Raw genomic sequence first — 22,602 nt, forward strand, 5'->3', positions numbered from 1 at the left:
TGGTGATCTCTCAGGTCTTGAATCTTAATATGGGGATGTGTGTTGCTACTTTCGATTTATAAAGTTTGATTGTTTATTTGAAGGAATGTACTGTAACACTAGAGTTCGAACTTAATTTGGGGACTATAAATTTATGGTTATTATTTCAGGGCTCAATTATAATACTTCAAAATTAAATATTTTGTGATAACTGCCTCATAATTTATTGGTGTCAGATTTTATTTTTTGTTTTAAATATCCCTATATGAGAGTCTTTTTTAATCTAGTTACAAAGTCCAAGATAGGATCTCTTTTTCAACCTATTCTATCCCCTTCTTTCTCTCCCAGATATAAACTTCTCAGCTCGCCGCTCTGGCACCCCAGATCTGGAGTCTCTTAACACCTCCATCAGGGATCATAACCAGCTTAACATGTGTAAACACCTTCCCCTGCTCCATCGCCACAAACTCATGCAGCGCATCCGGCCCTGTCTTACTCTCCGCAACAAGCTCGACCCACCCCCCCTCTTCATTTCCCGGCTCCCCATCCCTCTCCCAATTCAGCCCCTCCACCCTCACCTTCTGCGGGAAGTTCCCCCTAAAATGCGCCGTATCAACCACAACCCTCTCAATTGTCCCCCTAGCACCAAGTTTAACAATCGCCCAATCAACATGCTCCCCCCTCGTCCTCCTCGTCTCCCACCCATCACCCATATCCATCCCCCGTCCCGGCAACAAAAGGTTCGAAATCACCCCAAAATGCTCATCACTACACGACAACGCCACGCCCCCATTCTGCGCCGCAGCGAGATCAAACACTTCCTTTGCATCCATCGGGAAAATCGGCACCGCTTGCCCGAACAGCCGGAATCGCGCGATGCCGCCATCGGGGTACATGTTAAGCCGAACATGCGTATACGCCTTCCCCGTCGACTCAGCGATCTCCCACCCAAACCGCGCAGAGGGTCCGCACTCCTCGATCCCGAGAATAGGCTCCCACTCCCCCCGCCCGCCGGCCCAGGAAACGACTTCCTCGTCGGAGGGGGAGAATACGCCTTCGACGGAGATCTCGGGCGCGTTGTTGCCGGTGAAGAAGGCGGTGTCGATTTCGATGCCGGTGATTGTGCCGGAGGCGACGCCGAGACGGATGATGGCCCAGTCGAAGGGGGAGGGGTTGTGGCGCCGCGTTTCCCAGCCGTCGAACCAGGCGCCGGTGTAGACCATTTTGCCGGCTTCGTGGATGGGGGTTTGGGGGTTGAGGAGGTTGGTGGAGGGGGCGAAGTATTCATCGGAGCAGGCGAGGATTTTGCCGCCGAGGGTGGAGGAAATGAGGTCTGGGATGTTAGTTTTGAGCAGGTGTGAGGGTTGGGTGTGTAGCAAAGTGAGGGGTGGGATTGAGTGTCTCCATTGTCATGATCGAGTCTCATAAGCCAGAAATGAGTGTACATGGTCGGGAGTTCTCATAAGTGAGTCTGTAGCCATGGAGTTCTCATATCTAGAAACGAGTCTCTAGCCATGGATGGGCAGCCGTAGCTAGAGCAAGCAGCTAACTATAGCCCCTCCTCCCACGCAGCCCAATCACCCCGCCATGGAAGCCTTCGGGCTGCGGGTTATAAGGCAGGAACGAAGCAGAAAGCAGGCAGCCGTGCCTGCCACCTGATATTTCTTTTGGTCTGCAGCCTATAAGGCAGGAACGAAGCAGAAATCACTAGTCGTGCCTGCCATCTGCTATTTCCTTTGGCCCTGAGGATTATAAGGTAGGAAAGAACTAGAAAACACTAGTCGTGCCTGCCATTCGCTCTTTCCCTCATCGAACCATCGTAACAGACCGGGAAGGAACGAAGGCGAAGAGGGATTGGGGAACGGGGGGAAGGAACGATGAAGTAAGAGCGCGGGGTAGTAAGACAATCAAAACACACCGATGTTACCCGCCTTGAGGGTCTCATTGATCTTCTCAGCCGGGACGGAGGTGGCAGCCACCCTCTCAACTTCATATGGGCGTGGGCCAGACATGTTGGGTATGGATATGGGTATATATTGTAAAATAGCAGGTAAATTCGTTATAATCGTCCCAATCTTCTCTCCGTGTCTGTATTATTCTCCTACAACCCCTTTTCAAGGCGGCAGATATGCCCTCCTTATATACACCATCACCCCACGGGCGACGGCAACAGACAATTCGCCCATCGCACATGACAAAACTGACCTTCCCCTGAGTCGCTGTCTCTCTCTCGTCGGCCCTGCAATTTCGAAGGTACGACGACAAACCCGTGACTTTCGGCGCCAGCGACTGGTCAATTGGAACGGGAGAGAAGGCTATCAGGTGTTAGCGTCAGGTAATTCTCAGGTGATAGCGTGGAACTTCAACCCGGATTATCCCTGATCCGTAGATTCTCGTGACTTTGGCTAGTTTTTGGTTATCTTTTCAGGTGATAGCGTGGTACCTGAGTGGGATTTTACTGTTTCTGGTCATGGATAAGGAGGATAAAGAGGATGAAAGGTAGTATCCCTCAGGTGAGCACTGAGTTTCTATAAGGTGAGCAGCCGAAGCCAGCAACTGCAATTCCGTCATGTGACCACAGAGTTTCTCTCCATTCTTCAATATCAATATCGACGTAATAGAACGTAATAGATTTCTCTACTTAAGCTCACGTGTTGATACTTTTCTCAACTCACGTGCTTCTAGACTGCTTTAAGACAGATGCATGTTTGTGAGCTGTAAGCCATCCTGTGAGAGATCTAGACCGCCATGCTCGAGTATAACCTCCATAATGAGGCATGACTCGCATAGCCATGAATATAAATGTATAAGTATAATCAATTCCCTCTGTATATGTATATATCTTATCATATTTAAATGCCGTATTATCACTTTGATCACAACCATGTGTAGAGTTACTTGTAGTGTTACTCAAGAATACTATGCCTATACCGTTCTCCAGTGTCACCATTAATGTCTCACCACATAAAATCCCCCCTATTCTGTAACTCCGATTCTACCCTTCCCATGATTCACATTATTCAGATTTATTCCCAATTTTGAAACTATTGATCCCCTTTGCATATTTGTACAACGAGGGGGCGTTCGGCTTACCGCCCTCCTGCATTTCCCATCCTGCATCCCCTGACCGCCTTTCGATAAGCCGACCCGACCTTATCTTATCGCTGCCCACAACAAATTTCGACTGACTCCCCCACAATCCCATCCCACCCGATCCCTTCTCACCCTTCCCCTCCGACTCATACCTCAAACCACCTTTTGTTTATATACTCAATTCCACCACAAAACTCCAACAACGCCCCTTACACATAACCAACATCATGGCTTCCAAGGGAAAGGTCTGCCTCGCCTACTCCGGTGGTCTCGACACCTCCACCATTCTCAAATGGCTGCTCGACCAGAACTATGAGGTCGTCTGCTTCCTCGCCGACGTCGGCCAGGTATGTACAACATCTCCAATCCCCTACCACCTCCATTTTCACCAGCAACACCCCCAATTGCAGGCATATACCTTATCAATGGATACGCAATCTAACACCCCACCTAGGAGGAGGACTGGGACCAAGTCCGCTCCAAGGCCGCCGCCATCGGCGCCACGAAGATGGTCATCACCGACCTGCGCCGCGAGTTCGTCGAGGAGCTCTGCTTCCCCGCCATCCAGTGCAACGCCATATACGAGGGAAGGTACCTGCTCGGCACCAGCTTGGCCAGGCCCGTCATTGCCAGGGCTCAGATGAAGGTTGCCGCTGAGGAAGGATGTGAGTATTTCCATTCTTGGGTGAGGGGTAATCTTGAAAAGAGGTGTTTTACTGACTTTTTGTTTTTAGGTCAATTTGTTAGCCACGGGTTAGTGATTCCATGAGTTGGTTACTGAGAGGGGTACGATGGTGTGGTGGATGTGCTTCTTCTCATAAGTTATTAGATTGCCATCCATTGAGCCATCAATCTTTCCCCAATTACCCCGCAAATGCGTTACACAGAACTACCAACTAACCACCACCCAGCTGCACCGGAAAGGGCAACGACCAAGTCCGCTTCGAGCTTGCCTTCCTCACCATCGACCCCAAGATCAAGATCATTGCCCCATGGCGCATGCCCGAGTTCTTCGAGCGCTTCCAGGGCCGCAACGACCTCCTCGACTACGCCGCCTCCACCGGCATCCCAGTCACCTCCACCAAGGCCAAGCCATACAGCATGGACGACAACATTGCTCACTGCTCCTACGAGAGCGGTCAGCTCGAGGACCCATCCAAGCCACCACCAACTGATATGTGGACTCGGTGCGTACACCCTTGCGAAAACTCGACGGGGCAATACCCCGCGAAAAAAATACAATTGCTAACTTTTGTAGCACTGATGACCCGATGACGGCACCTGCCACCCCACAAGATATCCAGATCCACTTCGAGAAGGGTATCCCCGTCAAGCTCACCACTGAGGGCAAGGAGATCACCGACAGCCTTGAGCTTTTCATCGCTCTTAACGCTATTGGCAAGCTCCACGGTATCGGCCGTATCGACATCGTCGAGGTTCGTAGCTTGTCTACCCCTGTTATGTGACGATTTCTAACTGATTTTGTGATAGAACCGTTACGTCGGCATCAAGTCCCGCGGCTGCTACGATTCCCCAGCTATGACTATCGTACGTCTCATCCTGCCACCCCATCCTCGGAATCTGGGACTCTCCCCAGCGTCTACGTACCAAAGCTAACCCCCACCAGCTCCGCGACGCTCATCTCGATATTGAGGGTCTCGTCATGGACGGCAAGGTCCGCGCCCTCCGCGACCAGTTCGTCACCCACGCCTGGTCTGAGATCCTCTACAACGGTCTCTACTTCTCCCCCGAGCGCGAGTTCGTCCAGAACTCCCTCGTCTTCTCCCAGAAGAGCGTCGTATGTCTTCCTCGACCCCGCTTGTTCCATTGTGATGGAGAAAAATAAGGAATGTGCTAACATGGGACAATAGAACGGTGAGGTCAGGATGCGCTGCTACCGCGGTAACGTCTTCATCCTCGGCCGCTCCTCGGAGACCGAGAAGCTCTACTCGGAGGAGGAGTCCTCCATGGACAGCTTGGTTGACTTCAGCCCTGTTGATACCAGTATGTCCCCTGCACCCCTATTCCCAACTCCACTTTGGCCCGCACCCCCACCAAGGCCCGATTACACCGCATACTAACACGCCATCTAGCCGGATTCATCAACATCAACGCTATCCGCCTCAAGAAATACGGCCAGGCTAAGCTCGAGGCTGGCGAGGGTCTCGGAACGAAATAAATGCTTTCCCATCCGTCTTAACTCCACTAAGTTGGAGAGGATCAAACAATGGAGAGAGAGACGCTGTTTCGAGCCGTGTAAGGGAGTAGTTACGCAGAAGGGCGTTATAGCAAAAAAAAAAGAAGGGAGGAGGGGTTATGAAAATGAAAATGATATAATACCGTGGGACTTTAAAAGTTTGACATGGGATGAGGGAGGGGAAAGGGAGGTGGGGGAGGGGGAGGTAATAGTAGGTAGGTAGCGAATTCAGGATTTTGGCTGCCATATTTTCTTCATTGAGTGAGTGGTTTATTGCTATGCTAGTGTTGATTTCTGCGATCGGTGCATCGTACTGTTGATCTCTGTAATCGTGGTTGCGTATGAGAAGCACCAAGGAGTCCTCAAGGCGTCATCTGCGACAAGGTCTGGCCTGAACTATCCCCCACTTATCCTCTGGAACCCTATCTCTCCTCCCTCCATTGGCATAGCAGGCATTACACCAACACCCAGGCTTCTCCACCTCTCCCCATGTCTTACTAAAAAACACTAGACACCCGGTACACACGTATCCCACCCCCCACTCCCGGCCCCCAAAGTTTATCTGCTTCCCCCCTCGGTACTTCCCTCCCCCAATCCCGCATGGAATACAGAAACGCCCCGCCTTCAATGCGATATCCATAGGTGTCGAACCCTGATACGGGGGGAACTCCGACACGTGTATGACCTTTCTACGCCACCACTTCATCATATCGGTTGCGAAGAAGAGCGCGGGCCGGATCTTGAGACAGTAGCTGCAGGCAAAGAAGTCGCCCCGGCCGGGCAGTTGGTGGTGACGCGAGGGTGTGTAGCATGGCCATCGCTCAATGCGTAGGAGGTCGAACATGTCGTACATGTCGTACATTAGGATATTGGGTGAGTATTGGAGATGGGTCTTGTCGAATGGCCGGTATATGGCTCCGTTGGGTTGGGAGGGGCGGGTTTTGGGTCTTGGGAGAATGGAATATAGCGTTTGACAAGTCACGACGAGGGCGAGGTGGTCGGGATAGCGGAGGTAGCTTGGTATTTGGAGCAGGAGCTCTGTGGGCAAGTCCAGGAGGACTATTGGTGCCATTGTTGGTGTGGTGGGAAGCTGGTAGGCATAGATCATTGATGATGGGACTCAGGATGGAAACAGCATGGTGAATTTATTTCATTAACGCACAAAGACTGAAGCTGGCACGAGGGAACAAGCAGCGAAGAGTGAAGAATCGCCATATTGTCTCTAAAAACGCCGAGAATGGTCATGAAGAAGTTGAGAGTAAAGAAATGCCCCGAAGCTTCTGTAAACTGAGAAGAGTGATGAAACGACATGCAGTTTCCCGGCCCCTTTATCTCCCGTCGACAACTTTCCGAAGAAGGCAGAATGTGTTTGCTGTAGGCCTCAAAATAATGTTAGTAGCGTTGCATTTAGATTCTGGGTGCGCTACTCACTATCTGGAGAAGGCGATCTAGCCATCTACGAAGTCGGCTGAGACATGGGAAGGGGCTAGGATGAGGAATTAGTAATGCTTTATGCGAGTAATATCTGCAATGAAAGAGAAGATTTAAAGAGGATCATACAGCTCCTAGGTATATCTTGTAGTCAGATTCCTGGCGGCAGTATTCACATCTTTTTTCCGTAACCCCATAAGTTTCGAATCTATACTTCTCGCGCTGGAACCCACCACAGGCAGTGCAGAAAAACGCGAAGCACCCCTTCCACCCCCCGACATGAAATTGTGCCCTCCGCGAATATTTTCCCCATTTGATTCCGCAAGGTATACAGTAGCGCCCCATTCTCGCATCCTTGTTGGCTTCACCACGTTTCCCGTATCTGCCTTTCATCTTTGCGGTCTCAAAATCCCAGCCGGGGCGAATCCGCACACAGAAGCAGCAAGCGAAGAAGTCATCTCTGTCTGGCTGCCGCTTTTCGAGAGGTTTGCGATGCGAGGATGCGAATTCAGGCCAAAGTTCGATTTCGAGGAGGTCTTCCATCTTGAATACCCTTTTGAGTTTTGGGGGTTTGGCAGTTTGATTGGGATCAAGTCTGGCATAGAGCTCACGACAGGTGAATGATAGGGCTAGGTGAGAGCCATAGCTGAGGTCGTTTGTTATTTGATCGAGCAATTCGAGTGGCAAGCTGAGCAAGGTCGTTGTAGTTGCCATGGTTTGTGAGATTAGTGATGTTGTTGAGAGTATGAAAAAGGACGTTTGATAACAGGAGTATGAGGGTATGTGATAAACAAACGCTAAAAAGCTAAAAAGAGAGTAAAGAGAATAGGAGTGAATAAACGCCCTGTCGTCTCTATAAACCCCGAGAAGACTTATAAAATCTTGTTAGCTTTCTGTCTCTATATTTTCTGTCATCACTAGATGATCTAAGAGAGACGGGAATTCGGGATTATTTATTTGAGTGTCTAAGGATTTACTATTTGAGGAGAGATCTTGTACTCCGAGCAGCAGTCTCTGGTGATGCTTCATGTGAGTAAATCATTTAAATATCCACTATATCTAAGTAGAAAACGGCTCTTTTTTCTCACTATTGCTTTCCCGACAAGTATCACAAGTAAAATTAACCTTCTCACCCTCAAACCCCGTCCGCTCCAGCACAAACCCTTCGCACCCAACGCACGTAAACCCATATCCACCCGACATCCCACCAAAAGGATAACTCTTATCTCTAGGATGCATCCTCCCCGCAGCCCCACACGGGATACAAATGCGCCAGGCGCTCCGATCTCTCCTCCTAGTCTCCTCCTCATCCCTATCGCGTTTCCAGTAAGCGCGGTTAAGATGCCTGTTAGTGAAGTTGATGGCGGAGAGGATCTTGCAGCAGTAACGGCAGGCGAAGAAGTCGTTTTTGCTGGGCATCTGACGTGAGACACGGTCGCCGCCGAGGGACGGTGCAAATTCGGGCCATAACTCTATGGCGAGGAGGTCTTGTATGGTGTAGGGTCTGTCGTTGCCGGTGGAAATGGTGCGTCGTGGTCGTGAATTGGGGTCTTCCACCCTGGCATGGAGCTCGCGACAGGTGAATGAGAGGGCGAGGTGGGATGGATAGTCGATATAGCTTGTTATTTGGCGGAGGATTTCGGTTGGCAAGTTCAGCAAGGTTGTTGATGATGTCGCCATGGTTTCTGAGATGACGGGTTGATGTGTTCAGAGCATGAATAACGATGCAAGGCAACATATATGAATTAAGAGACGCCCTGCAGCCTTCAACTCGCCTACGCACTTCTCACAAGCCCAGTTCTTCCACCCAAGGAAATGCTGAACAACAAAGTGCTTCTGCATTGGAAAACCCCATTTTCGTGATTCTCGTCGCAGAAATACAACTAGTTAGCGATCGCACATGGTACGCACAGTTGAAACAGCCTCCATTTTATGATGTACGCATGGTAGTGTTCCGAGTCTCTGGCATATGGTACACATCGTTGATACAGCCTCCGTTTCATGACGTACGCATCGTAGTCTTCCGAGTCTCTGGAAATGGAAAAGGCATCATCGAATTTATGTCGGCAGCAAAACTTGACGGAGCAGCGGATTCTCAAACAAATGCTGCAAGCGAGGAAATTCACTTTCCAAAGCTCCTCAAGTGTAAGGTTGGGCGTTTGGGGAGTGTACTCTGGCCACTTCTATATTTCGAGAAGGTCTTCCATGTTATAGGCCTTTCCGTTAACTGAGGAGTAGGGTGGTCGGCGACGGGTATCGACTTTGGTATAGAGCTCTCGGCAAGTGAATGAGAGGGCAATATGTGAGCTGTAACTGAGCTGCTGTGATATTTGATGGAGCAGTTCGACTGGCAAGTTTGGTAGGGTCGCTGTTGTCGCCATGGTTTGTGAGATGTGAGGTTGATGAATGTGAGGCAGTGTGGTGTCTTTGATAGAGCGACCTTGTATCAGAATTCAGGATGATTCCTTAGAAAAGAGATGCAATAGCAGGGCGGGAATTTATTTAATAAACAAACACTAAAAGTCTAACAAAGATCCTGAGAGTGAATAAATGCCCGGTGCTGCCCTGTTCCATCGCTTTCTGTCTAAATCGTTTACTAACCGCACATTACTATACTATTGTCTCCTGCCTATCCTCTGCAGCACGCAGCACAAAGCCACAGCCCTTTTGATCCAACCTGAACCACCTCGTAATCACCACACTCCCTGCAAACATTCAGGTGTTCCTCTGGCCGCCCCATCGACTTAAATGTCGATCTGTGGTGATACCACCCACACTTGATCCCACACGGTATACAGAACCGCCATTCTCTGTGCACTGTGAGGTCAAGGGATGCCCTACCCCTATGCTTGTACCAGGATCTGTAGCCCTTCTGTGGGTTGATGAACATGGCAGTTAGGCGGAGTCGGAGGCAGATGCGGCATGCGAACCGGTCGGCTGGTTTAGGGTTCGGAAAACCGAAATAGGTGTCCCATGAGACGCCGTACTCTGGCCAGTTCTCTATCTCAAGGAGATCGAACATGGTGTATGTTTTGACTTTCGCCTTGGAACGTGGTGGTCGAGTGTATGGCTGACGAGGGGTATCGACTCTGTGGTACAGCTCGCGACAGGTGAGTGAAAGGGCGAGATGGGAACTGTAGGTGAGATGGTTTGTAATGCTGCAGAGAATTTCGAAGGGCAAACTGAGGATAGATGTTGACGCCATAGTTTGAGTGGCGGGAGCCTGAGTTGCTGATGGCATGATTTGGGCGATGGAAGTCTGAGATCTGCGATGGCGAGTGCGTAAAGCTCTTTCTTGAATTTTAATTTAAAAGGAGTTTGAAAGCCTGCTTATAGCCTGGGTTGAAGTGTCATCTGCAGTACAGATCCTCAAAGCAAAATCTTTGAAAGTTAGCTGTTGTTAGTATGAACTACAGGTGACTGTTTTTACCTGGGGATGATAATATCGCGTTGTGAAAGAGAGGATGTTTAATCTGATGGTGTTGACCAAGAACTTCAGAGTGAGGAAGGGTACATTGAGCGAGGTGAGGAGCAAATCAGTAACTCCAGCAAGATAGTTGATTGCAATGTTAATGGGATATATTTGTCGCCTTCCTGTTTTCTCTTCCGATCTTGGGTAGTCTCAGAAAGGGTTCGTGTCAGGCCATCCTCATAGAGAAGCTGCTGATTAGTATTCATTTGAGATGCTCCCTGTGACATTTTGGGCTTGATGTGAGATGTGTGTATAAATTGTATTATCTAAATAATCTATATAATTTATTTATATCAATTTGGTACCATGGCAGACGTCATGGGAAAATCATAAGATACTGACGTTTCTCTAAGATCGAGTTATCACATAGCACTTTGATAAATATGACGTACGACGGGACGGATAACTTTAAGTCCGTGGCGGAACCCGACCGGACCGCTGTGGGGTAGAAATCGAGAGGGCGGACCCCGCATATGTAACCTTAGTGTCAATCCTACAACATTCTCCTTCCTATATAGATTAATTGACGCCAACTTCTCCAAATGTGTTGGTTTCCGTCTTACCGAATATCGTTGACATATATTCGATATATATATTCCCCGAATATCTCATATATATTTCCATAAACCATACATACACTATCATGTCTGCCTCCCCTATCGAAACCAGGCTGTTCATCAACGGCAAGGTGCGACATAGATTCCATTTAAACCTTCAGTTCGAACTCCCAATCCCATCCGTAGCTAACCGTCTTATCCTCTCTTCCAGTTTCAAGCCATTGATGAGTCTCAAACTTTTGATTTGCACTCGCCTTCCACTGGCGAATTCATAGCTAAAGGTACGGTGTATCATAAGCTAAGCCCCGGCTTCCGCACTCCTCATACCCATTTACGTATCTTGGCCCATACTAATTGACCACAGTTCCCGAAGCAACCGCCAAAGATGTAGACGCCGCCGTCGCCGCGGCCAAGGCTGCCTTCCCAGCTTGGTCCGCCCTGTCCCCCAAAGAGCGCAGCGTCTATCTAGCCCGTCTCGGTGTCCTCTTCGCCGAGCACTCCGCTGAGCTTGCACAGCTCGAGGCGAAGTCGATGGGTCGTCCAGTCACCTCGTTCTTCGATGCTGGCGCTGCTTCTGACTACTTTCGTTACTTCTCCGAAGCTGCCTACCCCATGGGAACCTCTAGTCTTAACACCCCCGGTTTCGTCAACATGGGCGTGAAGCAGCCTTACGGCGTCTGCGGGATCATCATCCCATGGAACGCACCGCTGATATTTTTCTCAAAGAAAGGAGCTGCTGCACTGGCAGCTGGTAATACCGTGGTTCTAAAGAGCAGTGAGAAAGCACCCTTGACCGTAAGTTGCTCCCCTGAGAAGCCAGGACTAGCTAAATAATTTACATAGTGCGCAAAAGCTGCTGAGCTTGTGGCCAAAGCCGGCTTCCCGCCGGGAGTGTTCAACATTCTCTCGGGACATGGCGCAGCGGGAGCTGTGATGTCGTCGCACATGGACATCCGCATCATCTCGTTCACAGGTAGCACGCGCACAGGGCGCGCTATCCAAAAGGCTGCTGCGGATTCGAACTTGAAAAACTGCATTTTCGAGCTCGGTGGAAAATCACCGGCATTAGTATTCGAGGATGCAGATATCGAGCAGGCGATTCAGGCGACTGTGCCGAGTATTGGATGGAACAGTGGGCAGACGTGAGTTGTCTACCTATTCTTAGAGCCCTCCATGGGCCACTGCCATGGTAACTAACAGAATCCATAGATGCTTTGCGAACTCAAGAATCTACGTCCACAAATCCATCGCCCAGACCTTCATCGAAGGATTCAAAACCAAATTCATGAGCGCCAAGCTCGGCGACCCAACCCAGGCAGGCACAACCCAAGGCCCCCAGGCCGACAAAGTCCAACACGAGACAGTCAAGCGCTACCTCGCCCTCGCCGAAAAATCCGGCACCAAAATCACCGAAGACCTCCCCAACGTCTCCGGCCTCTACATCTCCCCCACCATCTTCACCGACACCCCCGAAGACGCACAGATCATGAAAGAAGAAATCTTTGGACCGGTGGTGCACATCAACACCTTCGAGGGCGAGGCGGAGGCGATCGCCAAGGCGAACGATACAGAGTACGGACTCTATGCGTCGGTGTTCACTAAGGACATCGATCGCGCGATGAGGGTTAGCAAGCAGTTGGAGGCGGGGACAGTGGGGGTGAACTGCTCGAGCCCGACGAAGGGGAATGATATGCCGTTTGGGGGGTGGAAGGGGAGTGGGATTGGGAGGGAGAGTTATATTGGAGGTGTGGAGAGCTTTATGGAGGATAAGGCTGTGTTGATTAAGGTGGCGCCGTTGTAGGGGCGGAGGGGGTTGTTTTAAGATGTTTCTTCGTTTGAGACATCGGTCCAAGCTCTTGTCGATCTAGTTGTCGATCGGACTCTATCCCCTGTTGACAGGCACATGTTAGAACCTATCTCGATGGGTCTTTATCACAGCCACCAATAGACTTCAACGACAATATTTATTAGGCATACGTGAGTAGACATGCTCTAATCGTTGTAGTAATTCCTTTCATGGAACTCCAGCTATCATACGTAGGCTGCATAATTTCGTCAATACCACCACCCACCACCATAAACTACTCTATCTCCTCAATCCTTGGGCCAGGGCCTGGGCTTGGGCTAGGAGCCGCACTTCGCGGGGTTAAAGACAAACCCCCTAGTGTCCCCAACCGCAGCCCCAAGTTGAGGCCTGTATTTCCGTCAATATTGGCTCCAGAAAACTCATTCATTTGCCAATCATTCAACTGCTCCAGCGTCTCTCTGGCTTGTTGCCTCACCAACCCATCATTATCCGTCCCGGATATATACTGGAATATCCTCATCACATCAGCCAGACTCTGGCCTGCGAATCCAATACCAATATCCTTGCCGGCCTCCCTCGCCGAGCTAATAGCGTTAACAAGCGCATTAACGACCGTAATTGCCGAACGTCGCAGAATAGCCTTTTCAGGATCCGGCTCAAGGGGTAGCATGTTGATTGCGAGATCCACACCACCACCAACAATAGCAGCACCAATTCCAGCGACATTCGAGTCAATGGCCGAGGCAAAGACAGACAGCGCAGAGGCACGAATACGGACATCTTCTTCGTCACGCGTACCCTCCCAGCCCTCAACAATCTGGTTCATAATCGCATCCACGTTAGGATCATGATCCTCGGCTATATCATCAAGTTGTGGCACTGGGCCTCCCCAGGCATCTTCAGCAGCCTTGTTTTTGCGCTGCTCGGCCGCACGACGCTTAGCCTTCGCTTCTTGTGATTTAGGGCGATAGCCCCGACGACCTGCGAGTGCGAGGAGGCCCTCACATACGTGACGGGCCACGTCTCCGGTGAATGTCTCGCCTGCCTTTTCGATAACCTGCGAAAGGGCTTCACCAAACCTCAGGCGTGTGTCAAGGCTCAGATCTTCGTTGGCGTCGAAGTATCGCTCGAGGATGCCGTTCAAAACGGATTTTGGGTGCGATATAGATAGCTGAATGAAAGACTTGATGACTCGGAGGTAGATGTATTCTTCTTCGTCCTGGATAAGGGATGATAGCAGGATCATCGCCGCGGGGACATCGAGAATAGGACTCCTTCCCGTTATCAATGTTGTCAAGAGATCTACCCCTTCCGCTCGTACAGGCGCCGGCGAGTCTGGGGACGTAATATAGCCAGTAGCTAGCTTGTAAGCACGCCTGTCCTCTAATACCCGCTCGGAGACCGTTGGAGGTGGAACATCGAATGCGTCTGGCTCTATCAATTTGAAATCTAACAACATTAACAGATTCTGGGCTGTTGTCGACGACTCGTTTTGTGCTTTCGCCGTGTCGGCGAGCGCTTCTTTTATTGAAATGATGAAACTTGGGTTCATGGATGACGCTTTGAAGGATGGAGAAGTGAACACCATATTCAGTAGGCTCAGCGCTATGGCGACGGTATCATCGTTTTTCATGTCTTCTTTCCGATTGGCTCGGAGGAGAATATTGCAGCTCAGTTCCAGAACTTGCCCGGATTCCTCAACGAGCCTGTCTGGCACAGTTTCAATGAGGCCTTGGAGCAGTTTCGCATCTATTATCTTTTCCTCGTAATTTCGTGGTGGGCGAGATCCAGGGGTCGACATTACGAGTTCTGATGCGGCGAGACCATCCTCTTCAACTAGCCAGCGTCTACATATTGCAATAAAAAGGTTTGATATGCCGAATGCATCGCTCGTAGAAGCCAACTTGACAACATCCAAGAATGCATTAACTTTGAAGTCAATCGACTTGTAATCGACAACTGTGTTAAGATGGAGGAGTCTTCCCATATGTTCATCTTCCACCGGAGTAGCTTTCTCAATGCGAATACCCCCTTGTGGAGACTTAGTATATTTCCATCGCATTAGCCTCCCGCCGTGGGTTTTTGTGGACATCAAATTATCAGCTATGCGGATCAGCTGGGCTCCGTCAACTGAAAGTTGGAGAATAATATGCAATAGAAATCCAGCCGGCGCACGATACTCTTCCAGTTCGTTGTCCTTTGCTGACCATGACGCGAGAGACCACAGTGGAAGCACAATGTTTCGTAGAAGTCGTCTTGACAGACCCGGGTTCGGATGTGAGCTTATTAATGAAGCAAGTCTTCGGAGCCCATCTGCCAGCTCAGCTGGAGAAGAAAGAATACTCGGTCCTACTGTTGTTTCACTGTCGATCTTGGCGAGAGACCGACCCTGACTGGGATCAATACTTCTTAGAATGGGCTCCGCAAGGAGCTGCCATCCTGGAGCGTCTGCACTAAAATTTAGAGTCTACCTCTACCAAGCATTCAAATTGCTACTTACCTGGGGGTGCGCCAAACTGAGGCCTCCCGAGAATACCATATCCAATTACGTAGGCTGCCACTTTAACCATGTCGAGCCCTCCATTACCATCTAGCAATGAGAACAGTTGGGGAGCAAGGTGCTCAAACCAGTAGTATGGCGTCACGCCTTGTGGCGGAGAGCATATCAACTGCGTAGCAGAGGTGAGTGCTTCTGGTGAAATTTGAGGACCTTTGGATCTTGCCTCCTGTCCTTGCGCCTGAGCGGTGGCAGCGGTGGTTGGATGCACAGAGAGTACAAATTCGATTGTGCTACGGACACCTCTTGGTCGGAGTGGGAGAAACGATAGCGCACGAGAAATATGAGGATGAAGCCATGGCTTCACCCTGTCAGGTTTGACAAGTGAGACGAGAGCCGGGAGGAGAACATACGCAGCCGTTCTATGAATGGTTAGCTGTTGGTACCGGGGCAGAGCGAGTTCAATCTTCAAACCTTTCGAGAAAAGTATCAAATTCCTGGATCCCTGCTTCGGCTTCTTCTTTCGATAGCTCGGGGTCGTGTGCTGCCTCTCCAAGCCTGATGATGTCTTCCTCCAAAGCGAGAGTAGCTTTGCGGTCGATGGGTGCCATGTCCCCAGGATGGGCGGCCAGAAGTAGTCGCACCTAGGTTAAATGTTGGGAGAGAAGATGATGGGAAAATATAAGGATCTTTTGAGCTAGCTGTGGTGGAGTTCGTTGATACAGTAATTTGTAGCTCTCGTGCAGTGTGGTGGTCTGATGCGAACTGACGGGGACAAGATGAATTAAAAGCGATTGGTTGGTAATATAATCAGCAACTATGAGTTATGATATAGTGCTGTAGAAAAGGAGTGATTCAGCTGGGATATAGTTTGCTACCTTGTATATGATTAAAGAATAGGAAATATGGGAATGTTGATAGAGTCAAAGTGGTCGAATATCTCGTCATGGTCTGAAGTTCACGAGGCTGAAGCCTCGCGTTGTCAGATCCCCCACACGTCAACATACGCGACCACGACCCCACATATGCGCAACGACAGTTAGATTCACCTCTGTGCACACTGCGAAACTCTCCAACCGCTCAGTAGAGACAATCCAGTCCTCTCACAAACGATGACCACCGACCTCAATGACGCGACTGCGTCTCTCTCCCTCACAAGTCCCCCGGGACCAGACGACCTCTCCCCTCTCGAACAGGACGTCTTGGAGGAGTATGAGCGCCTGGCTGACAATATGAAGAAGGCATGTATTATACCGTCCATTATCTGTCTACTCGTGCTAATATAATATGCAGCTCGCATCCCTCCTTGACGGGTTGGCAGGCGCACCGACCGCTGAAATTCTGGATGGACTGCTACAGTTGGAACGCAAAACAAGCTTGGTGTTTACACTCCTGAAGGCGAGCGTGTACAGTATTGTGCTACAGCAGGAGATTTACTCTGGCGATCAAGGTGCTGGACAGGATCACTAAGGGCTAATTCTGGAGATTGGCTCCTGGGAAGGCGTGGGCTGAGGGAATGGGAGTTATGGCGTTAAGGATACCCAGGATTGCTGGTGTGAGAATGAATAAAGGCACAAAATAAATGACCGGGCAGCAGTGGCTTCTTATCTTATATATACTACAAATTCGCTATACAGTACCACCTCTAAACGTATCAGTACACTATCCCAGACCCCAAGTCCCTTTCTTTACGCTTCAGCATCATCCGTCCTCTGCCTTTTGGGAAGTTGCTGGTCTCCTCCATAGTAAACCTTGCGCACATCGACCAACTTCTTGCCTAACCCACGAGCAACCTCATCCGGGATCCTCTGGTTCATCAACGCTTCGTATGTGGCTTTGGCCGTGTTCATTTTGTTCCTCGCGAACGGGACACGCGCAGCTATGTCGGTGATACCGGCAGCGCGACACATTTCGAAGATAAGGTATTGGCAGCGGAGTCCAAATCCTGGAAACAAAATTAGTACCGCATTGGAAAAGGCGAGACATAAAGGTTGTCATAGGGGGACTTACCAGGTGGCCTCGACATCAACTGAACCCTCACAGCAGAAACTTTCGCTTCTACGTCGCCAAATATCGTCCTATCTTCGTAGCGCGGAACCGGCTTCATGTTTTTGATAGCAGCCATGCGAGATTGATTCAATGAATCTGACATTTCTGCAGCCTTCCCCTCTCCCAATCCAAGCATGCCATTCCCATTGCCAGCAATAGACAACGTATAGAAGCTCTGAATTCGGCCTAAACGTGTCATATTTACAACCCTATGAGAGACGATCTTCTTGACGTCCAGATCCATGACTTGCTCAAGGCTCATTCCAGTCTGCCTCCTCAATCTGTCGAAGGTACCGGTGGGGTCGCGCTTGTCGACAAAAGTCGAGTTTTGGTACATCCCTACCATGCTTGGAACCTTTGGTAGGGCAGGCGCAAGGACGTCGGACCCAAACTTGCCGCCGCCTGTCATCGATGGGGTTTCGTCGATGAACTTCTGTAGGTCTAGCCTTGTTATGGGCACAGCGTTAGGCTCGGTCAGCCCCTGTAATTCTTTTTCCTCCGTCATCTTTCCTAGCCATTCGTTGACCTGGTCGAACCGCTCCGTCTCATTTAACCAGCGCGCGTCTTTAGGAACAGTGCTCGCGGCCTTCGGTATTTTGTCTAGAGTGGGGCGAAGCACAGAGAAGTCGTCGAGATATTTGAATGCGTAGGGGTCGTTGCGGATGACACCTTGGCTGCGGATGTCTTCGATATCGATTGCCTCCTCGCCGGCGGCGATGACACGCATTTGATCGGGGGTGTATCTTTTCGACAAGTTCTTCTCATCTTTCTTGGTGTAGCTCTTCAGCACCGGGCCTGTGGGAGCCTGAGATACCAATCCCATATCCTCGGCCTTGACACTGGCAAACCGAGGACGGCGTCGTGCCGGAAGAGACTGGGTTGTTGAGAAATCTCGGCATTGGACCATTGGGCGCGCCCTCGCAATTGATGATGCGGAGGAGAACACACATCGTGCTGGGCGTGAGACGCTCATCTTGAACACCGCGGTATGAGGCGGCTTTTTTTCTCGGCTTCCTCCCTGAGTATGAGGTTGGTGCAACCGTACCTTTGGCGATAAATTTAAGTTGCCGCAACAATATTTATCCGGTGCCGAATTGGCCTCGAAATTATTTTGAAATAGATGCACTCTGATTCGGTATTCGAACCTCAATGTTCAAACTTTCTAGGGCAATTTCTAGAAATCTGTTCGTACCATTGAGAACGGTAAGACAGTTTAATTACCGGCCAATGGAGACAGAACGAAAGATTGCGCCGGCGGGCGCCGAGAATCGCAAGAGAGACCACCAAGGTGGGCGCGGGAACCAAGGCGGCCGTGGAAATAAGAGGCAGAAGACACAAAAACAAAAACCAGTGAAGGAAGGGTCAACAGAAGAGGTGTTATTAGCAGATGTGACGGATCTCTTTTCGAGGCAGCGACTCGAAGACCCCAAGAATGGCGAAGTCAGCAGCATCGCAGAGGGCGAGTCAGAATCGAAGACCACCCTACCAGCACCATTCACAGAACTCGATGTCAAAGTGTTGGAGATATCATCTACGGGCGATGGGTTGGCTGTAGCCCCTGGCTCAGACCAGATTTACGTCGTCCCATTCACGGCACCAGGCGACATTGCGCGAGTCAAAGTCATCAAGCATTTTGAGAAACACCACTACTCTCTCGCCGATTTCCTCAGTGTCGTCGAACCATCACCACTCCGAGATGATAGTCGAATTGGCTGCCAGTATTTCTCCAAGTGCTCGGGCTGCCAATTCCAGATGCTCGACTATTCCACTCAACTTGACCACAAGAAGTCCATCGTCGAAAAGGCATACAAGAACTTCTCACATATTCCAACTGAGCTGGTGCCCGCTGTTCTGAATACCATGGGCAGTCCATTACAATACAACTACCGCACGAAGCTCACACCCCATTTTGACGGACCGCCAGGATATAGGAGTCGCGCCGACGCCAGGCAAGGCATAAAGAAGGCCTTTGAGAAGACTCCAGAAATTGGCTTCATGCAGAAGAATCGCCGCATAACTCTAGACATTGAGGACTGTCCCATCGGCACCGACGCCGTTCGTAAGGGCATGAAGAGTGAGCGCGCCCGCGTGGCCGTGGAGTTGGACAAGTACAAACGTGGTGCTACGATTCTGCTCCGCGAGTCCACTCAGCGAGTGCCAAACTCGGAACTCCCATCACCAATCCCGGAGAACACAATCGCTGTCCCAGTCGAAGGCACTGAGACTACAGATCTCAAAACGTGCATCACAGACAACAACGCCACCTCAACCGAATACATTGAGGACTTCACTTTCACCAACCCAGCTGGCGCTTTCTTCCAGAACAACAACTCTATCCTCCCACCATTTACCCAGTACATCCGCGAAAATATCATCCCTCCCGTTTCCTCGAGCGAGCTGCCAGTCAAGTATCTAATCGACGCCTATTCCGGCTCTGGCCTCTTCACTATCACCCTCTCCTCCCTCTTCGAATCTAGCACCGGCATCGACATTTCCTCCGCCTCCATCGATTTCGCCTCCAAGAACGCAGCTCTCAACAACATCCCCGAGTCCAAAGCCTCTTTCCTCGCCGCTGACGCCCCTGAACTCTTCAAGTCCGTTACATACCCAGCAGATGAAACGGTAGTAGTGATTGACCCGCCGAGAAAGGGCTGCGACGATAGTTTCCTTAGGCAACTACTCAGCTTCGGACCAAGGAGAGTGGTTTATGTGAGCTGTAATGTCCACACGCAAGCTCGTGATGTGGGTGTGATGGTACACGGGTACGTTAATGGAAAGGATGGACATGGAGGGTTGGGCAGGAGGTATAAGATTGAGAGCATCAGAGGGTTCGACTTCTTCCCCCAAACTGGGCACGTAGAGGGTGTTGCCGTGTTATCGAGGATTGATGAGCCTTTACCAGAAATCATTGCTACGGATGTAATGGAGGGAGTGGAAGATAAGCTAGGCGCAGACGTGGCCGATGCAGAGGGGATCATTGCAACCGGCGCAGTTGAGGGCGTGAAGCCAACAAGCGATGCATAAATGTCTCATTGATGTATAACTCCGTATATAGACAAATGAACAAGATCAACAATGTCAATAACTACCTATTATGATAACATGCCTACCACCCCTTTACGCTTGATCAAATTTTCAGGCTCCGGACCCAGGTTACGCAGCCGCCGCTAGTTGAAGAGACTTCGTACCACTATCCCCCAGGAGCCTTTGCAACGCTTCTACTATTATTTCCAAAACCTCTTGGCTCCGACTCTTCCTCGCGCACTCCTTGAGCGCCTCTATGCCATCCGCCTCTTTCACTTTTGTGGTGGCCTTCTCGCCTCCATCCCCTGGTGCATTCAGCATATTCGACACACACACGACTCCCCGGTGCCTCAAATCTTCTTCATCCTCCTTGCACAACTTAAGCAATATAGCTACACCCCGCTCGCGTCCAAGAATCGCAGTAACGGCGGTATCCCACTGCGTCAAGCTTGCTAGCGCACCGCCTGCAGCTCGCCGGGTTGCGAGGTCCTCCGAATCAGCCAGAGCAAGTAGAATGTGTAGTCTATTGCTAGCCTGTTTGCTCCCGTCCGCAAACTTAGCGACACCAGTGGGGCTCTCCATCAGATTGCAGACCAATTCCACTGAGGCTCGTGTAACCAGAGTGTTGTTCGACAAGAGGAGCTCGTCGATACTAGACCAACCATCACGGATAATGGGATCTCGCGCATCGTTGTCAACAGACGCGAGATTCGTGAGCGCAAGGAGCGCTTCAAATGCAGGTAGTAAATCCCGTATCTCTGCCGTTGGGTCATCAGATAGGAGAGATATGAGTGGCCGGATCGCTTGGTTCAGCGGATGCGGATTTGAGCCACCAAAGATATGGATTGGATTCGTGGATATGAGAATTCTCGCAAGTGCATGGGCTGTTGTCCTCTTAGCGTTTTGGTCCGTCTCAGGAAATTGATTGTATGCGTGCAGGAGCAGCTTCACTCCGCCTTGCTGTGCAATACGCCCGCGCAATTCGGAAGAGCGGGATATGGACAGGAGAATCTGGACAATGAGTTTTAGGGATGCCAGAGAGCCTTGTACAGAGTGAGATACAAGGACGGGTATAGCCTCTGCTTTGAAAACGGCGGTGCACCTGGCGGCGACGTGAGCATCACTATTTAGAGGGTCTGCCTCATGAGATGGGCGGGAGGCATTGGCGTAGGCTTTCAGTTGAGTTATGCGTTTTTGCTCTTCTGTGAGCGAAGGAAGGTAAGTGGTGAGATTGACGAGAATGGAAAGACCTCCGTACGTCGTAGAAGACTTTGGAGGGTTGGTCTCGAGAACATGAAGTATGCTCTTAAGGAAAGCTGGGTCATTGGCAATCTTCTCCTTTACCACTGGCTGCAAAGAGGCGTATGCAAGGCCTTCTATTGACCCTTTGTGGAGCGACTCGTCGCTGGTGGAAAGGTATTGATTGAAGATATCTGTCAGTTCGTCGACGTTTGTCACTGCTGGCTGTATTTTTTCTTTCGAATCAGCTGGAGCTGACGGGACGGCCTGGAGACCTAGTTAGCTTATCTACTTGCCATGTTTGGATACAGTATTGCAGGTAGCTTACCTGTAGCTTGGCCAATATAACAGCAGCCAAATTCCTGACGGCAGGTGTATGTAGGCGCTGCTGAAGAGGCCCATCCTCGACGACAGCATATCTTTCCGACTTATGCAAGTCGTCTATAGCCTTGGGCGCCTCAACCACGATCTCCTCCAGCCATTCCGTGCAGTACTTCTGGATTGCCTCGCGGCAAGCACCATGCATGCAAGCGACATTTAGCATATCAAGACATGCCTGTTCCACTTTCTTGCTCTTCCACTTTCTCTTCATTAAAGGACCCAGGCCATAGACAAACCCTGGGCTGAGGAAGAGCTCAGCAGACACATCTGGTATGACTGGAAATGTACAAGCCGCAACTGAGAATGCGATGATGAAGTCATCATATGTACCCTTCTGCACTTTGTCCTTAAAAAATCGAGTTAGGAAATGGAGACCCTGCTCGCCAGAAGCTTTAAGATATGCTGAGAGTGTCATGGTTGCGTGTCCCCGTATGGAATCTCCTTGTCTCATATCCAGATAGGCGGCAAGGGTGTCGAAACAGTCGGCATCGATGAGAGGCGCCAGCTCTTCTCCCACCGGGGGATTACTCTTATCGTCTCTGCTCAAGAGACGTGTTAACGCATCGAGAGTAAGGCATGTCTCGTCGTCATCCTGCCCGCCCTCGACGAGGCCGGCGAGCACAACCAGAACCTCATCACTAACTGACTCGGATCTGCTGAAGTCGACATTTGGCCCAGCTTTGACGGTGGGTTGCCGCAGCGGGGGATTAGCTTCATCAGACATATTCTGATTGCTGCTTTATATAAGGTCCATAGTTGATATGAAGGGATACAAAGGAAAGAGAGAGATAGATTATGATGATGAGCGAATATGGCGGGGCACTTTCTGCCGCTCTTATCGTAGCTCTATGTGGACTGATAAGCCAAGCTCTCTGG

At 50.3% G+C, this 22,602-nt stretch overlaps 10 protein-coding genes across 10 annotated transcripts; 4 read left to right on the plus strand and 6 right to left on the minus strand.

Moving 5' to 3' along the window:
- Positions 1 to 194: 194 nt before the first annotated feature.
- DAL2 (allantoicase) lies at positions 195 to 2,579 on the minus strand. Its single transcript, XM_018273229.2, has 2 exons — positions 1,898 to 2,579; positions 195 to 1,312 (listed from the first exon to the last, which is right to left on the minus strand). Exons 1-2 carry the CDS (start codon positions 1,989 to 1,991, stop codon positions 339 to 341), a joined length of 1,068 nt encoding a protein of 355 aa, XP_018131836.1. The 5' UTR covers positions 1,992 to 2,579; the 3' UTR covers positions 195 to 338.
- Positions 2,580 to 3,160: 581 nt separating this feature from the next.
- Positions 3,161 to 5,502, plus strand: ASS1 (Adenylosuccinate synthetase). Its single transcript, XM_018273230.2, has 9 exons — positions 3,161 to 3,419; positions 3,527 to 3,737; positions 3,807 to 3,825; positions 3,984 to 4,259; positions 4,331 to 4,508; positions 4,564 to 4,620; positions 4,700 to 4,870; positions 4,944 to 5,076; positions 5,166 to 5,502. Exons 1-9 carry the CDS (start codon positions 3,300 to 3,302, stop codon positions 5,249 to 5,251), a joined length of 1,251 nt encoding a protein of 416 aa, XP_018131817.1. The 5' UTR covers positions 3,161 to 3,299; the 3' UTR covers positions 5,252 to 5,502.
- Positions 5,503 to 6,725: 1,223 nt separating this feature from the next.
- Positions 6,726 to 7,268, minus strand: VE01_03747 (uncharacterized protein; the record flags this gene model as incomplete). Its single annotated transcript, XM_018273231.2, has 2 exons — positions 6,830 to 7,268; positions 6,726 to 6,755 (listed from the first exon to the last, which is right to left on the minus strand). Exons 1-2 carry the CDS (start codon positions 7,241 to 7,243, stop codon positions 6,726 to 6,728), a joined length of 444 nt encoding a protein of 147 aa, XP_018131816.1. The 5' UTR covers positions 7,244 to 7,268.
- Positions 7,269 to 7,712: 444 nt separating this feature from the next.
- Positions 7,713 to 8,418, minus strand: VE01_03748 (uncharacterized protein). The gene has a single exon (XM_018273232.2). It carries the CDS (start codon positions 8,378 to 8,380, stop codon positions 7,760 to 7,762), a length of 621 nt encoding a protein of 206 aa, XP_018131796.1. The 5' UTR covers positions 8,381 to 8,418; the 3' UTR covers positions 7,713 to 7,759.
- A 2,253-nt stretch (positions 8,419 to 10,671) lies between these two features.
- VE01_03749 (uncharacterized protein) lies at positions 10,672 to 12,771 on the plus strand. Its single transcript, XM_018273233.2, has 5 exons — positions 10,672 to 10,860; positions 10,941 to 11,010; positions 11,094 to 11,524; positions 11,573 to 11,871; positions 11,939 to 12,771. Exons 1-5 carry the CDS (start codon positions 10,816 to 10,818, stop codon positions 12,528 to 12,530), a joined length of 1,437 nt encoding a protein of 478 aa, XP_018131795.1. The 5' UTR covers positions 10,672 to 10,815; the 3' UTR covers positions 12,531 to 12,771.
- Positions 12,706 to 15,945, minus strand: VE01_03750 (uncharacterized protein). The gene is made up of 3 exons (XM_018273234.2): positions 15,508 to 15,945; positions 15,037 to 15,455; positions 12,706 to 14,984 (listed from the first exon to the last, which is right to left on the minus strand). The coding sequence occupies exons 1-3, from the start codon at positions 15,642 to 15,644 to the stop codon at positions 12,811 to 12,813; spliced, it is 2,730 nt and encodes a 909-aa protein (XP_018131883.1). The 5' UTR covers positions 15,645 to 15,945; the 3' UTR covers positions 12,706 to 12,810.
- A 121-nt stretch (positions 15,946 to 16,066) lies between these two features.
- Positions 16,067 to 16,691, plus strand: VE01_03751 (uncharacterized protein). Its single transcript, XM_059463563.1, has 2 exons — positions 16,067 to 16,274; positions 16,327 to 16,691. Exons 1-2 carry the CDS (start codon positions 16,146 to 16,148, stop codon positions 16,501 to 16,503), a joined length of 306 nt encoding a protein of 101 aa, XP_059319829.1. The 5' UTR covers positions 16,067 to 16,145; the 3' UTR covers positions 16,504 to 16,691.
- MRPS5 (mitochondrial 37S ribosomal protein mrps5) lies at positions 16,632 to 18,098 on the minus strand. Its single transcript, XM_018273236.2, has 2 exons — positions 17,044 to 18,098; positions 16,632 to 16,978 (listed from the first exon to the last, which is right to left on the minus strand). Exons 1-2 carry the CDS (start codon positions 18,053 to 18,055, stop codon positions 16,722 to 16,724), a joined length of 1,269 nt encoding a protein of 422 aa, XP_018131885.1. The 5' UTR covers positions 18,056 to 18,098; the 3' UTR covers positions 16,632 to 16,721.
- Positions 18,099 to 18,226: 128 nt separating this feature from the next.
- Positions 18,227 to 20,208, plus strand: TRM2 (tRNA(m5U54)methyltransferase). Its single transcript, XM_018273237.2, has one exon. It carries the CDS (start codon positions 18,232 to 18,234, stop codon positions 20,104 to 20,106), a length of 1,875 nt encoding a protein of 624 aa, XP_018131886.2. The 5' UTR covers positions 18,227 to 18,231; the 3' UTR covers positions 20,107 to 20,208.
- On the minus strand, positions 20,095 to 22,546 carry VE01_03754 (uncharacterized protein). The gene is made up of 2 exons (XM_018273238.2): positions 21,674 to 22,546; positions 20,095 to 21,612 (listed from the first exon to the last, which is right to left on the minus strand). Exons 1-2 carry the CDS (start codon positions 22,448 to 22,450, stop codon positions 20,236 to 20,238), a joined length of 2,154 nt encoding a protein of 717 aa, XP_018131881.1. The 5' UTR covers positions 22,451 to 22,546; the 3' UTR covers positions 20,095 to 20,235.
- Between the last annotated feature and the right edge of the window lie 56 nt (positions 22,547 to 22,602).

The sequence above is a fragment of the Pseudogymnoascus verrucosus genome, assembly GCF_001662655.1.
Source record: "Pseudogymnoascus verrucosus strain UAMH 10579 unplaced genomic scaffold scaffold_13, whole genome shotgun sequence".
Lineage (NCBI taxonomy): Eukaryota > Fungi > Ascomycota > Leotiomycetes > Thelebolales > Thelebolaceae > Pseudogymnoascus > Pseudogymnoascus verrucosus.

Coding starts and splice junctions, on each gene's coding strand:
- ASS1 (XM_018273230.2), top strand. CDS start 3,300: ATGGCTTCCAAGGGAAAGGTCTGCCTCGCCTACTCCGGTGGTCTCGAC. Junction 4,260..4,330: donor CCAACTGATATGTGGACTCG/GTGCGTACACCC, acceptor TAACTTTTGTAG/CACTGATGACCCGATGACGG. Junction 5,077..5,165: donor CTTCAGCCCTGTTGATACCA/GTATGTCCCCTG, acceptor CACGCCATCTAG/CCGGATTCATCAACATCAAC.
- DAL2 (XM_018273229.2), bottom strand. CDS start 1,991: ATGTCTGGCCCACGCCCATATGAAGTTGAGAGGGTGGCTGCCACCTCC. Junction 1,313..1,897: donor CCTCAAGGCGGGTAACATCG/GTGTGTTTTGAT, acceptor CTAACATCCCAG/ACCTCATTTCCTCCACCCTC.
- TRM2 (XM_018273237.2), top strand. CDS start 18,232: ATGTTCAAACTTTCTAGGGCAATTTCTAGAAATCTGTTCGTACCATTG.
- VE01_03749 (XM_018273233.2), top strand. CDS start 10,816: ATGTCTGCCTCCCCTATCGAAACCAGGCTGTTCATCAACGGCAAG. Junction 11,525..11,572: donor GTGAGAAAGCACCCTTGACC/GTAAGTTGCTCC, acceptor TAATTTACATAG/TGCGCAAAAGCTGCTGAGCT. Junction 11,872..11,938: donor GGATGGAACAGTGGGCAGAC/GTGAGTTGTCTA, acceptor CAGAATCCATAG/ATGCTTTGCGAACTCAAGAA.
- VE01_03751 (XM_059463563.1), top strand. CDS start 16,146: ATGACCACCGACCTCAATGACGCGACTGCGTCTCTCTCCCTCACAAGT. Junction 16,275..16,326: donor TGGCTGACAATATGAAGAAG/GCATGTATTATA, acceptor TATAATATGCAG/CTCGCATCCCTCCTTGACGG.
- VE01_03754 (XM_018273238.2), bottom strand. CDS start 22,450: ATGTCTGATGAAGCTAATCCCCCGCTGCGGCAACCCACCGTCAAAGCT. Junction 21,613..21,673: donor TTATATTGGCCAAGCTACAG/GTAAGCTACCTG, acceptor CTAGGTCTCCAG/GCCGTCCCGTCAGCTCCAGC.
- VE01_03748 (XM_018273232.2), bottom strand. CDS start 8,380: ATGGCGACATCATCAACAACCTTGCTGAACTTGCCAACCGAAATCCTC.
- MRPS5 (XM_018273236.2), bottom strand. CDS start 18,055: ATGAGCGTCTCACGCCCAGCACGATGTGTGTTCTCCTCCGCATCATCA. Junction 16,979..17,043: donor GTTGATGTCGAGGCCACCTG/GTAAGTCCCCCT, acceptor TTTTGTTTCCAG/GATTTGGACTCCGCTGCCAA.
- VE01_03750 (XM_018273234.2), bottom strand. CDS start 15,644: ATGGCACCCATCGACCGCAAAGCTACTCTCGCTTTGGAGGAAGACATC. Junction 15,456..15,507: donor TTTGATACTTTTCTCGAAAG/GTTTGAAGATTG, acceptor AACCATTCATAG/AACGGCTGCGTATGTTCTCC. Junction 14,985..15,036: donor TCAGTTTGGCGCACCCCCAG/GTAAGTAGCAAT, acceptor ATTTTAGTGCAG/ACGCTCCAGGATGGCAGCTC.